General features: G+C 35.0%; 1 protein-coding gene across 11 annotated transcripts in view; it reads left to right on the top strand.

The window, feature by feature from the left end:
* Positions 1 to 15,282, top strand: part of CAPS2 (calcyphosine 2) — a 50,083-nt gene extending 34,801 nt beyond the window's left edge. For all 11 annotated transcript variants that reach the window (XM_070051466.1, XM_070051465.1, XM_051845692.2 and 8 more), the window contains 6 exons: positions 1,216 to 1,334; positions 2,037 to 2,113; positions 3,849 to 4,003; positions 8,521 to 8,640; positions 10,574 to 10,670; positions 12,913 to 15,282. In XM_070051466.1, coding sequence (XP_069907567.1) covers positions 1,216 to 1,334; positions 2,037 to 2,113; positions 3,849 to 4,003; positions 8,521 to 8,640; positions 10,574 to 10,670; positions 12,913 to 13,088 — 744 coding nt within the window. In that variant the 3' untranslated portion in view covers positions 13,089 to 15,282. The remainder of the gene's footprint in view (positions 1 to 1,215; positions 1,335 to 2,036; positions 2,114 to 3,848; positions 4,004 to 8,520; positions 8,641 to 10,573; positions 10,671 to 12,912) is intronic.
* Positions 15,283 to 16,445: the final 1,163 nt, after the last annotated feature.

Genomic DNA, 16,445 nt, shown 5'->3' with positions numbered 1-16,445 from the left:
AGTGCTAGAGAAAGAACAAGGTTTTATTACTGCATAAATATTAAGATCAGAATGTGATGCACATCATAGGCGATCTGCTAGGAGGCTGCACAGATAGAAATCTCACCCTATTATATAGAACAAAAATACATAGCCCATTATATACATGTTTTCCAACGTTAACAGTAGCCAGTCTGCAAGTAACAGAACTGACGGAACCATTTGCCATACATGGTGTATTCTAGATTCCCTTTGTCAGTGGCACAACTATCTGTGTTAGCTAATTGTCTTTCTCTGAAGGAAAAAGAAACTTTTTATATCTCAGTGATGGAATATGCTTTTGTACCTGCAGCAAGTAAGGAAGTTAGGCTCCTACCCTTTCAAATAAAGCTGGAGGTGGGCCTGCTATGATCTCCTTTGAGGTTTGCATTTCAAAGACTGGCTCAAAGTTCCTTGAGAAAGACTTTCAGAAAGCTAAGGACAGGCCTATCTAATTTGCAGAGAATTTATTTACATTTCAAAGAGAGGAGTACTTACATTACAATTATAAATTTAATTAAATAAATGTTATAAGAATAAGGAGGGGGAGGGAAATCTCTTTTATAATATTCAACTGGAAGATTTAAACCTCTATTTTTAATTTATATTTGTTCTTACATTACTCATGTTTATTTAAGCAATTCAGAAATTAAAATAATAATTTTCTAATTTTTGAATTAATAATTTTTGGTAGATATTTTGTCACTAAAACTTTTAATGTTCTAATTAGGTTAAAATTAGTTTTATATTAGTGTGATGTCTGTCATCAAACAACTGGATGCAAATATTGTGATCAGTGTATCACAGTTCAATTCCCAGTTCATCTTTCTGCAGACACATAGTTGTATTTTTGTACTTAACAATGTCATAATTTCAGTTGAACTAATTTGACCTTTTTTCTATGGTTCTTACATTAAAATTTGAGTTTCTTATATTGTTGACATTTCTTTAGTTGTTGCTCCCATGGTTGTCATATAGGAGATTATCCTTAGAGAGACACTGGGAAATTGGTTCCTTTATTTTTCTACTGTATTGGCTGAAGCCTGTGAAGTTTCTAAATATTCTCCAAATACATTTTTTTAAATCACAATTACAGTGTATCATGACACAGCTTATCAAAATAGAGTATAACATAGTACTAGTTTATTTTACTTCATAAATAATTTCTAGCTTTAAATAATCTGTTCATTTCTTCAGGGTGCAACTTTGACATTTTTGAGTTCTGATCACCCTGGCCTTCCAGAAAGCATAAAAAAAAGCATATTACTGAGAGTTCGAATCACAAATATTGATCAAATGGCTTTGGATTCCCTGAAGTAAGTCAGATGTACATTTGTCATTTTGAAAGTAAGTTAAAACATTAGTTGTTTTGTTATCATCAAATGGGATTTTTTCACAAAGCAATTAGGTTTTAAAGTTCATGTTTTCAAAAGACAATTTTATGTGCTATCTGGAAGTCAAATATACTCCATGTGGGGGAACTGTTGCAATTGATTTAATATTTTACAAGTTTTATTTTATGTTAATTAAAGACACTTATTAGTTTCCCTTTGCTATGCCAGTTTTATTTCACCATATGCTACTGAAGTAGTACATTTTTAAAGATAGCGTGTCAGTATAATGTCTTAACAATTTCTCCCACATTTTAGTGTCATGCTTTTTTTGACATGAAAAAATGTCCTGGATCCCATATATTTATAGCATACATTGATTGATAAATATGATTTGTGAAAAAATAGTGCTATGAATAAGATAACTTAAAGATAACTTTTAAATATATAAAATAATATTGAAACAGCTATAGAAATGAATATATTCACTGATAGTTCTTGGAAGGTTTAAGGAGTTGAGTTCAAAGGATCAAAGCTACAGGGAAGTTTGGAACTTGATTAAACTCCACTCTTGCACCTTGTGTTTGAGTGTTTCTCTGAGTCTAAAGCAGGAACGAGCTTAGAGATTCCGTACTCAGGGTGGTACAATAGAATATATTTTTATGACTGTGAACGTGTCAATTGCAGAACTGCTTCTGTGGAACCTGATGATGATATAATCTGTCAAGAAGCCAATGATAGCCTTGTCTTAAAGGCCATTCAAGGTGTGTGTTTTTACTTTACCCTCACAACCCAGTTTTACTTTCAACTATTAAACGTTTTAATCAGTAACAGTATTATTTGTATAGTTCTCAGTTTCATAGCTCTTGATTTCTGTTTCCTATGTGATTATTTTTAAAAGTTAATATACATATTTATTAAAATATCTTTAGGATTTCTCCTACTTAAATGGCCCCAAGAACACTATTGTTATGTGGATTATGAAATTAGTGAATTTTAAAAAGTATTAGATAATATGGGTTTTTTCAAAAACTGAATAAAATGTAAATCTTGAGTCTTTTAAACTACTTAAATGATGCATTATGTAATATCCTAAAGAGATTTGTGATGGCTTTATCTAAAAGAAAAGATGTTAGAGTGGGTGCCAGCCTTATGTGTTCAGTAGACACGTGATTTTATTTAAATCCTCACACTTCTTTCTTTAGCTCTAAAAGGGGGATAATAATATCTCTTCCATTAATTTCGAGGATTGTTGCAAATAATAAATGAGATTTATGTGGCTTGGGACACTAAAATATTTTTAAAATTTTGTTTCTAATTCTGATTTTGTTCCAATCTTATAACCTCTGCAGTATACTGTACTTCAATAGACAAGTCCTTTCTTGGATCTCGTAATCTAAAATGGAAAAAGGTGTTGAATAAGTAGTCATAAAATCATCATATAATTTATGAATTTTGATGAATCATAACATATCATTTAAAGAAAAATGAGTCACAGCGAGAAAGCTAGAAAGATTAAACAGTTACCTGAAATTGGCATTTGAAATTTCAGATGTTCTTGATGCCATTGTTAATAGATTTTTCTGTTTTGTCATAGTCAATATAATATTTGTCACTGTTGAATCTAGTGATATTTTTATTGTCTCTGGTATATTAAATCTAATAACTGCTTTAGTAAAGTTACAAATATTTTCTTAAGCAAATATGAGCGTAATTCAAAAAAAATTGTGGAAAAGTAGACTACTAAGACAAATTTATTCTGGTACAAAAATATTTGAAATCCATTCATAATTTTTTCATAATATACATCTTTCATTTACTTTTTGAAGACTCCTGGTATAGCACTAACTGCATTAAGTGGAATAACAGAGGTACAAACAAGGAGAATGCTAGGGACTCAGATATAACTTTGAATTTCTGGAAAGAAGTGTTACTTAAAATTTTTAAATATAAGACAGCACTCCAATGTCTTGACGCTATCTAACAAATAAGTTATCATTTGAATATTTCACATTATTTTTTTAAAACTAAAAAATTATTTTTTCACATTATTTTTAAAAAATTATAATTTTTGAGGGACTTGCCTGACATCATTTTGTAATTCAGTAACAGCAGAGAAAGAAGAAAGAAATAACAGGTTTGGGGATGGTTAGATAAGGAAATTTAGACAATAAAAATGAAGACTTTATTTGTAATATTTAGGCTATTTTCTTTCTCATGAAGAGAAGCATTATTTTCCTGAGTTTAAAATACAGTATTTTGACCACACAGTGGTGCTATAGTTCTGATATATTTACATTTGATTTTATATGTAATGCATCTTATTAAAAACTTCCTTTTTCCCAAAGTCTTCTGTCAGTCATACACATGAGTTGGTTGAATATTCACATCCCTGATTTCCATTACATTAGCTTTAATTTTCTTACAAGAGAGACAACTGCAGTGTGATACATTTGAGCATAAGAACAACTAGCTCCCATCTTTGTTATTGTTAAACAGATGCGTTAAAAGAAAAACTACATAACAGAGGTGTTCGTATTTTGACTGGACTGGGAAAATACTTTCAACAATTGGACAAGGAAGGAGATGGACTTTTACATAAGTCAGAGTTTAAGCAAGCTCTCAAAGTGCTTCACTTTGAAATATCTGAAAAGGTACGTACCACAGAAAATTCTCAAGCACGAATATTATTCTTAGGTGACATTATTCACTTTTCTACTGACATTTTAGTCATTGATTTTTCTATTCCTTTAAAAAGTATTTATCTTAATTTTATTTGAAAAGAGAATCTCTTTCATTTGCTGGTTTATTCCCCAAATGAAATCAACAGCCAGAACTGGATCAGGTCTCAACCAGAAGCCTGAAACTCAATCCCGGTCTCTGATGTTGCACAGATCCAAGTACTGGAACCATCACCTATGGCCTGTCAGGATGCGCATTAGCAGGAAGCTGGAATCAGAAGAGGAGGAGGAGTGGGGACTAAGAACTCTGATATGGAACACAGCATCCCAAGCAGTGTCTTAACCACTGTGCCGAACTCCTACTCCTGTCTTCTTCTTTATGCCCTCTTATCAGGGTTAAACCACAAAGCAACAACTCTTGTCTATTTTTGAAATTTAAATATTTATTCTCCCTTCATATATTTATTAAGGGCTTAATAAGTAGACATTGTGCTAACTCTGAGGGACTTATTCTGTATTCTCAAGGTCTTCATAATTGAAGGAAAAAGATTATAAAATAAAATATGTGTTAATAGAGAATGCTTTGGAACACTTGGGATAGGTACCCAGTTCCAGGCCACGTCATAGAAGATCATGGAAGGATTCCTGGCAGAGGATACATCCACCCTCAGTTTTAAAGGGTGAGAAGGAATTAAGCAGACAGGCAAGGAGCAGACAATGTATATTTCATGAAAAGCAGAAGCACATGTGGGGACGTGGAAGGGAGAGGGAGTGTGACCAATTCTCAAACTGCAAATAGTAAATCTTCATGCATATTGTTCCCTCCGCTGTGAGTCATCTTCCACTTCTTTTTGCATACTAAATTTTCACAGCATTTGGCCCTCAGCTTCCTCGACCAAGAGTACTAGCCTATCTATCACCTTTGTCTCAGGGAGCACCCCTGTCTGATCCCTGGTCCTTTCTAGACCCGTGTACCCTTTTGTTTTGCTCATGCTGTTTTGCAAGTATTGCTCAGCTCTGCCTGCAAGTGAGTGGTACTGCACTCAGGAGAGGGGCCTCGGTACTTCTGGTTTTCTGGTCTTTTTCTAGCATCCTGAATAGAACCTGGCATATGGCAAGTGCCTTAGTTGGAATGGATCAACTACAGGAGGGAGGAAAAGAGGAAAAAGGAGATAAGTAAATATGGTACATTGAAGTCTTGTATGCCATGATGAGAAGTTTGAATTTTATTCTGTAAATACATGAATTTGAAACATACTTGCCTCAGGATTTCTAATAAAGTATTTTATAATTTTTTAATATTTATTTATTTATTTGAAAGAGTTACACAGTGAGAGGAGAGACAGAGAGAGGGAGAGAGAGAGAGAAAGAGAGGGAGGCCTTCCATCTGCTGGTTCACTCCCCAATTGGCCACAATGGCCGGAGCTGCACCAATCCGAAGCCAAGAGCCAGGAACCTCTTCCGAGTCTCCCACACGGGAGCAGGGACCCAAGCACTTGGGCCATCTTCTACTGCTATCCCAGCCATAGCAGAGAGTTGGATCGGAAGTGGAGCAGCCGGGTCTTGACCCGGTGCCCATATGGAATGCTGACGCTTCAGGCCAGGGCGTTAACCCGCTGCGTCACAATACAGACCCCCCAAAATATTTTCATGTATTGTTCTCTTTTGCTTCAAATGGTCTTGTCACAAGATATAGAAAATTTGGATTTATGAGATTCTGTTTCAGTTTCCAATCCTACTAGGTTACGCATGTGACCTTGGACAAGTTTTTTAATTTTTCTGCTTGACAGGTTCTTCCTGAGTAATCATAGATAATTGTTACCGTCAGAGTTACTTGGAAGCTCACGTGAGAAAATTACATGGAAATACGCCATATCAACCATAAAAGGCTTTGCCAATATAGTGTCGTCCATAAGTGTTGTGACATATCTACACCTTTTTTTTTCCTACCATGTTTCATCTTGTGCCTCCCACCCTAGTTGATACATACCAAGAATCATCTGTCTACCTTCACCTGTTCCTTTCACAGATAGGGGGAAAAATACAGCAACAGGAAATTAGAAAACTTTGGTGCTTTTTTCCAAAATCGCATAATTAATAACTGGTATAGAACTGGAACCTAGATAATTGGACTCCATCTGGTACTTTTCCTGCATTATCATAATACTTACTTTTTTCATTGATTTTATAAATTTTTATGATTGGAATTATGTGTAAAAACTGTTGTAATTTGAGCAGGAATTTGGTGCAGTATTTGACTGCACTTGAGACACCCATATTCATATTGGAGTGCCAAGTCCTGACTCCTCTCTTGATTCCAGCTTCCTGCTAATGCACACCCAGGGAGGCAGCAAGTGATGGCTCCTGTACGTGAGTCCCTGCCACACACATAGGAATCCGATATTCAGTTCCTAGCTCCTGGCTTCAGTCTGGCCCAGGTCTAGTTGTTAGGATATTTGAGGAGTGAACCAGTGGAAGGAAGATCTCTGTCTCTCAATCTGCCTGTTTTATCTCTGTCTCCATTTCTTTCAATTAAATAGAAATAAGTCAATAAAAATAGAAACACTATAAAATTATATATAACTTTTAACATGGGAAGAACATCTATTATAAAAATAGGAGGGAGCTGGAGCCGGTGCTGTGGTGCAGCGGGTTAATGCCCTGGCCTGAAGTGCCGGCAACCCATATGGGCGCCAGTTCTAGTCCCGGCTGCTCCTCTTCTGATCCAGCTCTCTGCTATAGTCTGGGAAAGCAGTAGAAGATGGCCCAAGTCTTTGGGCCCCTGTACCCGCGTGGGAGACGCAGAAGAAGCTCCTGGACTTCTGGCTTCGGATCGGTGCAGCTTTGGCCGTTGCAGCCAACTAGGGAGTGAACCAGCAGATGGAAGACCTCTCTCTCTGTCTCTACCTCTCTCTGAAACTCTGTCTTTCAAATAAATAAAATAAAATAATAAGAAGGAACTTCAATTTTTTCTTGTATATTTTAAGTAATATTCTTTGCATTTTTTCCTGTAATATCACTAGAAATTGCTCATGCATCGCTGACTATAGGCAAGGGGCTTGGGAATAAGAATATGAACTACTGACCTGGGTCCAGTTGTGGAACTAGAGGATGTTTACAGGAAAGCATAGTTGTTTTTCCTAATTTGAAATAAAAAATTAGATACATACTCTAAAGATCCTAGTTTATATGGAGATACTATCAATGAATTATTTTTGTTACTATCAACTGAATTGTTTTCCATCCTGTAACATGTTTAAAAAGATTTTAGATATAAATTTGTTGCCACTGTGCCAAATTACATACCTCTTAAATGTGACTTCTTTTAAACGTTAAGGTTTTCATTTTAGTATTCCTTGAGTTAATGAGCACATCTGTCTTCTCTTGTCCATATTACTCATGATTTTAAAGGTCAAGCTCATTTTCAGTTCAACTGCACTGACACTTAAAATCTCTATCGTGTACATGGCATCATGGTAGGTAACAACTTGATTGACGGCATTAAAAATATATTTTCCCGAGTTTAAGGAAATGCATGATGCAATTTCTTTCTTGTCATGAACACTGTAAATAGAATATTCTATTAAAAGTGTATTTGTTAAAGAAGCAAATGGTAATGGTAAGGTGAACCAACTGACATAAAAGATTTACTCAAAATTATACCTTTCAGTTTAAATTATGAAATAATTTCAGAGTCATTCAAATCTTGGTTTCCAAGTGTTGAGACCAGTAGGATTACTATCAGTGGTCATGCCGCTGTAGACATTCCAGAACCTGAAGTGAATTTTGAATTGTTACATATATAATAGGCAAAAAATAATTGTTCGAATTGAGTATATGCTAACCACACTCTTTTTGTATAGAGAGGAGCTGAATTTTTAAAGATTAATTTGTTATCAGAGAATGGGATGGGGAGGAGTAGAAAGGGATGGATAGAGGTTCCTCAGAGGGTACAAAGCTTCAATTAGACAGTAAGAATAAGTTCCAGTGATCAGAGTAGGGTACAGTTCATAATGATGTATTATGTATTTCAGAATAGCTGAAAGAGGTTTTAAGTGTTTTCACCACAAAGAAATGATAAATATTTGATGGGATAGATACATCAATTAGCCTGATTTGATTATTCCACTAAGTAAACATGCATTGAAACATCATATTGTATTCAATAAATATATTCAGTTATTATTTACCAATTAAAAACAATAAAACTCTAAAAAGGATATGTTTGTGAGTTAGTGCCATTCCTAAATGGTTCTTCACTTTATTGTCAGTTCTTTAAATTGCTTTCTTTGTGGTTTTGGTCAGCTTTACATGTAACTTTGAATATATATATTAAGTGACTTTCTTTGTCTGGGTTACAAAAGATGTAATAAAACGTGACTGTGGTGACTTTGTGACCAGGTAAACTTACAGGTGTAATAATGATCTTTGTGTGATTGCTGTTGTGACCCTGAAAGCTCTGGCGGTGATCTCTGTGTGATTATTTCTAGGATTTTGAATCTCTGTGGTACATTCTGAATGGCAATGACAATGACAAAGTTGATTATGGAGAATTTAAACGTGCAATTATTGGTGAAATGAATGAATACAGGAAATCATTTGTTCGTAAGGTAATTTTGCTAATTAAACTTTGTTAATTTTTTAAAAGTTTATTTTTATTTATTAGAGAGAGAGAGAAAAGGAGATATCACTCCTCAAATGCCTGTAACAGCTGGGGTTGGACCAAGCCCAATCAGGGTCTTCCACATAGGTAGCAGGGTCCTAAATACTTGAGCCGTCCCTGCGGCATTAGGGTTGGAGCTAGGACTCTAATCTAGGACTCCAGTGTGGAATACAGGCACCTCAAGCACCATCTTAACCACCACCAAACACCTGTCTCAAAGTTTTTACTTTTAAAATAGATTGTTGACTTTATTATTTGAAACTTTAATGAATCACTAATTAAAATATTTTAGATATTTTTTACCTGCACTGTGTGTTGTGTTTAGTAAGCTCTTGTGCATACAGATCTGCCTAGAATAGAGCATATGTTTTGGAGAACTAAAATATAAAATTTTAGTTCACAAATTACTAGCTTCATAAATTGCTGTCTCTGTAAATTATTAGTTATATGACTAGATGTTTCATACCCAGGCTTCAGTTCCCCATCTTATATAGAGTTGTTAGAATGATTTAATGAGATACCACATATAAAATTTTTTATGGCTGTCCCAATGCCAATGGTTAATATATATTATTTTAGGATGATAACTAAAAATGTTTCTCTGATGTTTATAATATACATAATAAATATTAAAATGATAACATTAAAACATAAACATTTAGATACAAACTCCCAATGGAAAATGCAAAATCTCTTTTCTGGCCAAGAGATATAATGAAAACCTAAAACAAATTGACCACCTAATATTTACAAATTTTCCTTTGTACTTTACATGTCCTTGTGATAGAGCTGAATATCAGAGGTAGAAATTGGAGGATTGTCTTTTTCATAAATCTTGATAGTAAGAATAGAGGTCGAAAGAATAGTAGTGTATGCACTTACTAGGGCTGCTGTAGCTATGTGTCCTCACAGAGTTGTCCCATTGACATGCTTGCATTCTATTCTCAGAAATACATCAGTCAAATTGGTTTAGGGCCACCTTAATGATACCATTTTAAATTACTTCTTTAAAGGCCCTACCTCAAAATGTAGTCATATTCTGAGGTACTGTGGATAAGGGGGGGAGGTCCCAATTCAGTCTATAAGGTACTATATTTATAGGAACTCAATGTTATAAATAAACAATCAGTTGTAATTATGACTCTTTTGCAAATATGGGATGCTGCTTTGGGCAGTTTTTGTGTTTCTATGTATTTAAATCTATTCCCCAGTGAAATGTTTTGTGTTATTTTATGATACTCAGAGTTGCATTGAATTGGAGGAACAATAAAACAACTAGCATTTCAAAGGGCAGTATTAAATTTCATATGAGCAAAGGAATAAAATTCATTTAAAGAGCCTTTTACTTCTTCATTGATTTTAGCGATGGAATATTTGCAAGTCTTCCTTTAAAAATTCAAATAGCTCTCCTAGCAATTTGTTTTGGCCATTTATCAGGGTTTCTTTTTTTTAAGTGAATCCTGGAACTGAAGTTATTTGAGGTCTTTTATCCAATACTTTAGTTTGGAGAAGAGAAAGTCAGGGAGAGGTTAAATTACTTTCTCATCATCAGGATGCTAGAGGATGATATAATTAAATACAAGTGTTCAGGATTCTTAATATATTGCTTCCGTATCTTTTTCTTTATATTAATGATGCTGCTTTTACATGAAATTTTCAAAAAGTTCATGAGAAATGCTTGTTATGAAAAAAGTAGGCATGGATTTCAAATTTTTTGTGTCAAACAATATTAATGTTCTATTTCTGTATGACTTTATATTTCAGTTTAATACTTTTAAACAATCCTGTTTATTGCTCAGAATTAACTTACTGCAAAATAGAAAATTAAGTTTTCATGTCTAATGATTTCATAGAAAGAATAATGTTTCTCTCTTTTGTAGGCCTTTATGAAACTGGATTTCAACAAAACTGGCTTTGTGAGTGTCATAGACATAAGCAAATGTTATTGTGCAAAAAAGCATCCCCAAGTAGCTTCAGGTAATTATTACAAGTCAAAATGTATTTGATTTCTAAAATGTTAGTTAATAAAAATAATACATTTAAATTATATTAATTTACTGAGGCCGTTAAAGGAGGAAATATGTAATTTTCTGAGCCTAAAACAAGAATTGTTTTCTGTCATCCATTTAAAAATTCTTTGATTCATTCTACTTATGTAATTTATTAGAAAAAGAATATTTTCAGATTTAATGTAAATAAGATATCCCAAATGTTTTTCTATGAAATGGTATTACAAATATAACATTTGTTGTAAATATTTTTCTGGTCTCAAAGGGGAGCAAAAGAAAATTTAGTTACAAATGATAGGAAGTAGGCATTTCCTGAGTGAAGGATTTTGAGGAGGTATGAAATTCCCAACTACTTGAAATATAAATTTTAGTAAGAAATGTTTTTCTTAGAAAAAAATTGTATTAAAGCTTACTGGTTCAGAGGATTGGAGGGAAAATAGCAGAGAACTATCTGCTGCCAAAACTTATGCTTTTAAAGATTAAGTCTTGGGCCGGCGCCGCGGCTCACTAGGCTAATCCTCCGCCTTGCAGCGCCGGCACACCGGGTTCTAGTCCCGGTCGGGTGCCAGATTCTGTCCCGGTTGCCCCTCTTCCAGGCCAGCCCTCTGCTGTGGCCAGGGAGTGCAGTGGAGGATGGCCCAGGTGCTTGGGCCCTGCACCCCATGGGAGACCAGGAAAAGCACCTGGCTCCTGGCTCCTGCCATCGGATCAGCGCGGTGTGCCGGCCGCGGCGGCCATTGGAGGGTGAACCAACGGCAAAGGAAGACCTTTCTCTCTGTCTCTCTCTCTCACTGTCCATTCTGCCTGTCAAAAAAAAAAAAAAAAAAAAAGATTGTCTTTATTAATTTTTAGCTTTGACTAATCACTAATGACTTTCACTAATCACAAATTCACTTTATTGTTTAAAATATATTACCATCCTTCCATAATATAATTACTTAGTCCTTTGTCATTCAACCTTAAAGTCATAATTACAGAGCATTATCTTCCGTCTGCTGGTCCACTCCCCAAATGGCCACAAGGACTGGGACTGGGCTAGGCCAAAGCCAGGAGCCTGATACTCCATTTGAGTCTCCCACGTGGGTGCAGGTGCCCCAGGACTTGGGCCATCTTCTGTAGTTTTCCCAGGAGCATTAGCAGGGAACTGGATCGGAAAACAGAGCATCCAGGACTTGAACCAGTGCTCTGATATTGGATGCCAGTATCGTAAGCAGCAGCTCAACCCCTTGTGCCAAAGTCTCATACTCCATTCAACCTAAATTTGAATAAATTTATAAATTTGTTTTTAATTTGAAAGGGTGACAGAGAGAGAGAGAGAGAGAGAGAAGGAGAGAGAGAGAATCCTGCACCTGCTAGTTTACATCCCAATGCCTGCAACAGCTAGGGCTGGACCCAGCTGAAGCTGGGAGGCTGGAACTCTGTCTAGGTCTCTCACGTTGGAGGCAGGACCCAAGTACTTAAACCATTACTGCTGTCTCCCAGGGAGTGTATTAGCAGGAGCTGCAATCAGAAGTAGAGCTAGACGCAACCCAGGTACTCCCTTACGGAATGTGGGCATCCCAAGCAGTCTCAGCTCTGTGCCAAATGCCCACATCAAACCTGCTTTATTTTGTCTCTTTATAATCACTTTGTTCACTATTTCTCATGGTTTTAATAGATAAAAAGTTCTTGATCTTCAAAGCAGCTTTTTGTTTTGTTAATGTGAATGGCAGTTCACAATGCGTTCTAAGTTCCTTAGAGAACATCCTGCGTGTGGCTTTGTGAAAAAGATCCAACTCTTTTTTTTGCTCTGTTAGTCAAACAATTAGGGTGGTATTCACATTTAAGTCTGTTATTTAAAAGTAACCTGACTACAATATTTTAGAAGGTCACATAGATTCCCCAACCCCCTTATTCTGGTTTTGTATATGGGCCTCTGTTTATTCTCTTCTGAATATTTTCTGGCCGCTTTCTACAGCTTTCATCTTTCAGTGTTCTCCTTTAATTTAAAATATTCATGTTCTCTACTAGGATTAGTGGGTAGGTCACTGCGAGAGGGGTAGGATTAGAACATTAGTGAAATGAATTAATTCTAGTGGATATTTAAACAAATTGGAGGGTAGTTTGACATGAGTTCAAATTGTTACAAAGATGTCATAGGATGATTAAGTGTTCTTTTATCATCATCAGTCATTTCACTGAAATTTTAAGAGAACCATTCTATTTCATAGGCCATTCCACAGAGGAAGCCATCAAATCATCTTTTCTAGAAACATTAAGAGAGTCCTGCAGCAAATCTGATGAAGTGTCATATGGAGAATTTGAAGATTACTATGAAGGTCTGAGTATAGGAATGGAAAATGATGAAGACTTTGTTAACATCTTACGTACTCCATGGGGAATTTAGTTTTTAATAATTCGTATGCCATCGGCACTAAACATTTTGTAGGAAGGATGAATTGAATGCAAAGTATGATCAAACACTGGAGTGTGTATTCCTAGGTATCCTCTTATTCTCTTGATCTTATTTTTTTTTCCAAAAAACTTTAGTCTGTAAGGAGAAATATTCAGTTATAGGGATATGTGCTCATATACATATTGTCTATCCGTAAGTTTGTAAAGGTATGCCTTTTTGATTTACTGCTCATTTTGATCATATCTTAGAGGTCACTGTTTTTTACTAGCCTCAACAGGAAACTGACATCTGCATCAAAGTATGTAAGAGCATCTACATAGCAACCAAGTCTCCCATCATTTCATTTTTTTCCTGCTTCCCCAGAACATAATTGCTACCCTTCTAAATTTGATGAATTTGAATTGAGCCCAAAGCTTACAAGACTGAAATAGTTCAACTTGTTTTAAACATATGGAAATGTTAAAGGAATTAAAGGATATGTGAGATATGTTTTCCAAGTAGAGTGATTATAGCTGTTTTCTATACCATTAATATTTAGAATGATGGAGATTTACCCCTACAGTGCTCATTACATTGACCTGTCTTGTAAACTCTTGTCTTCTAAAATATGTACCATTATTTGTTCAGCCAAGCACAATGTATTTATTCTAGTGACCATATATTCCTTATTTTATTTTATTTTAGTTGAAATCCTATTACATGCATAGAATTGTTATTTAGCTGGAAAAAACTTGGCATGAGAGAAGACGTTTCTCTTATTAAATAAAGACCTCAAAAGGTGCATTATTACATATATGGACCCAAGGGATAATGAGGAATTCTTACTCAAAATGTGAAATCATATTTTGTGTGATAAAATGTTATTCTACACATCTATTTTTGGTGTACTAAACAACCAAAACATTTTTTCTAAATATGTATTGTTTAGTAGTATTATAATTATTCTCCCTAAATTCCTTGTTTTTTACTTCATGTTCACAACAGATAAGAGGAGAGAACATTATGTAGTTGTTTCCAAATTCATAATCTTAACTTATATGTTAAGATAAAATAAATTGGAAAAAAATGTGAACAACATAAGTGGTTTAAAAATGAAAACATGTGCTTGGAGAATTTGACTTTAGGTATATCAGTTCATCCATATATACCTGGCAACATTATCAGAAATGTGATATGATGTGAACTCAATAAATTCAAAGTTGTACTTTTTGCTATTTGAGGAAGTACTGACACTTACTACTGAAATATCAGAAAGAAAATATGTGTAAACCTTTTAGTGCTGTTCTTACCATCTAAATTTTTTGCTGCTTTTGACTTTTCCCAGCAATATTATTAAAATTGAAACAAGATGCTAGAAGATAGTTGAGCAGAAATAAGTTTATAATATTATTTCTAAGCAATATTTATTATAGAAAAATTCATCCAGCTATAAACATCATAAATCCGTAAATTGTTTTTGTGCTAAAATAACTAACACCAAGAATACTCAGCATGCATGTAGTATTTTTCACATAATGAATTTTTATTTCATTCTTCTTAATAAACATATTCTTAAAATTGGTATGCCATGTTTTCCTGTGAATATGATTATAAAATATGCTTTCATAATATAAGAAAGGGGAGGTACATCTAGATATGACGAAATACACAAAAACTCTTCATGGGCTTACTATAAATAGATACATGGGGTTATTTATGGGACCTGCACTTTTTTTTTTAAAGATTTATTTATTTATTTGAAAGTCAAAGTTACACAGAGAAAGGGAGGCAGAGAGAGAGGTCTTCCATCTGCTGGTTCACTCCCCCAACTGGCCGCAATGGCCAGAGCTGCATCAATCCGAAGCCAGGAGCTTCTTCCAGGTCTCTCATGTGGGTCCAGGGTCCCAAGGACTTGGACCATCTTCTACTGCTTTCCCAGGCCATAGCAGAGAGCTGGATTGGAAGTGGAGCAGACAGGACTCAAACTGGCGCCCACATGGGATGCCAGCACAGCACTCCCACTATGCCACAGCACCAGCCCTAAGGACCTGCACTTCTGAGGTGTAACTTTTTGTTGGTTAATTTCTCATCATTTTATATACTTGTTTCCATGTAGAGTTAGGAAATACATCAGCAATATATGTTTCTGTTATATTTTGTTCAATTAGAATTGGTGGTAAAATAAATCTTTTTGCTTTTGAATTTGTGTCAGTGCCCGCATCCTTCTTTGACTTAGGTATAGTAAAGTCTGTTATTTGTACTCAAACCAAAAGAAGGACATTTAGTAGAAGTGGCATTTTCAAACACTCCCAATATAATAATTGACTTTTGAAACTCTATCCTTATAGACTTCCAGGTTTAGAAAGAGTTTTTGGATAGCTTAAAATATATAAAATAATACACTATCTTGTTGCTACCTGAATTTTATAGTTAGATGTATTTTATAAATCTCTATATCTTTGAAAGTTAGTTGTTCATTGCATCATAGAATTGCTTTCCTGGCATTCCATACTGTTTATTGAATTATTGAATGCTGATTTCACGGTTTTTATTCTTATATATAAAATGTTACAGAATTTTCAGAAAGTACTCACATTTTATTAGAAAGCAAAGTATATCATATACAAATGTTTAGCAATTCAGCATTTTATTGAAAAGGATATACATTTGCATGATAGAGCAATTACAGCATAGTAAAAACATATTCGTGTTTTAAATTTTATAGTATATGATATATGAACTAAATGAAAAAGTGACTCTAGTTACGTAAAATAATTCATAATCTTGATACAGGTACAAAACATATTTTACTCATTTTACTCATTACTTTTGATTTTCAGGCAGCCTAAGTTATTGTAAATTGATTTTGTAGAGAATTGTGTACAGTAGACTATGCTTATTGCAGATTACTTAACACTTTTTGGGATTACAATTTGTAGTGTTTGCAGAAATAAATAAATAAATAAATAAATAAACAAACAAACTGTCTTTACTAGGTTGATCAGAAAAGAAAAAATATCCATGGTGAAGGTGCTTAAAGAAGTGAAAGGGGGAATGGTGCTGTGGCGTAGCGGGTAAAGCTGCCGCCTGCAATGTCAGCATCTTATATGGGCGCCAGTTCGAGTCCCGGCGTCTCCACCTCTAATCCAGCTCTCTGCTGTGGCCTGGGAAAGCAGTAGAAGATGGTCCAAGTCCTAGGGCCCCTTCATCTTCATGGGAGACCCGGAAGAGGCTCCTGGCTTCGGAATGGTGAAGCTCCGGCCATTGCAGCCAATTGGGGAGTGAACCAGCAGATGCCAGACTTCTCTCTCTCTCTCTGCCTCTGCCTCTCTGTAACTCTGACTTTCTGACTTTCAAGTAAATAAATCT

Source organism: Oryctolagus cuniculus, chromosome 11 (genome assembly GCF_964237555.1).
Source record: "Oryctolagus cuniculus chromosome 11, mOryCun1.1, whole genome shotgun sequence".
Taxonomy (NCBI): domain Eukaryota; kingdom Metazoa; phylum Chordata; class Mammalia; order Lagomorpha; family Leporidae; genus Oryctolagus; species Oryctolagus cuniculus.
Note: the sequence above shows the minus strand (reverse complement) of the source record. Positions and strands in the feature narration are given on the sequence as shown.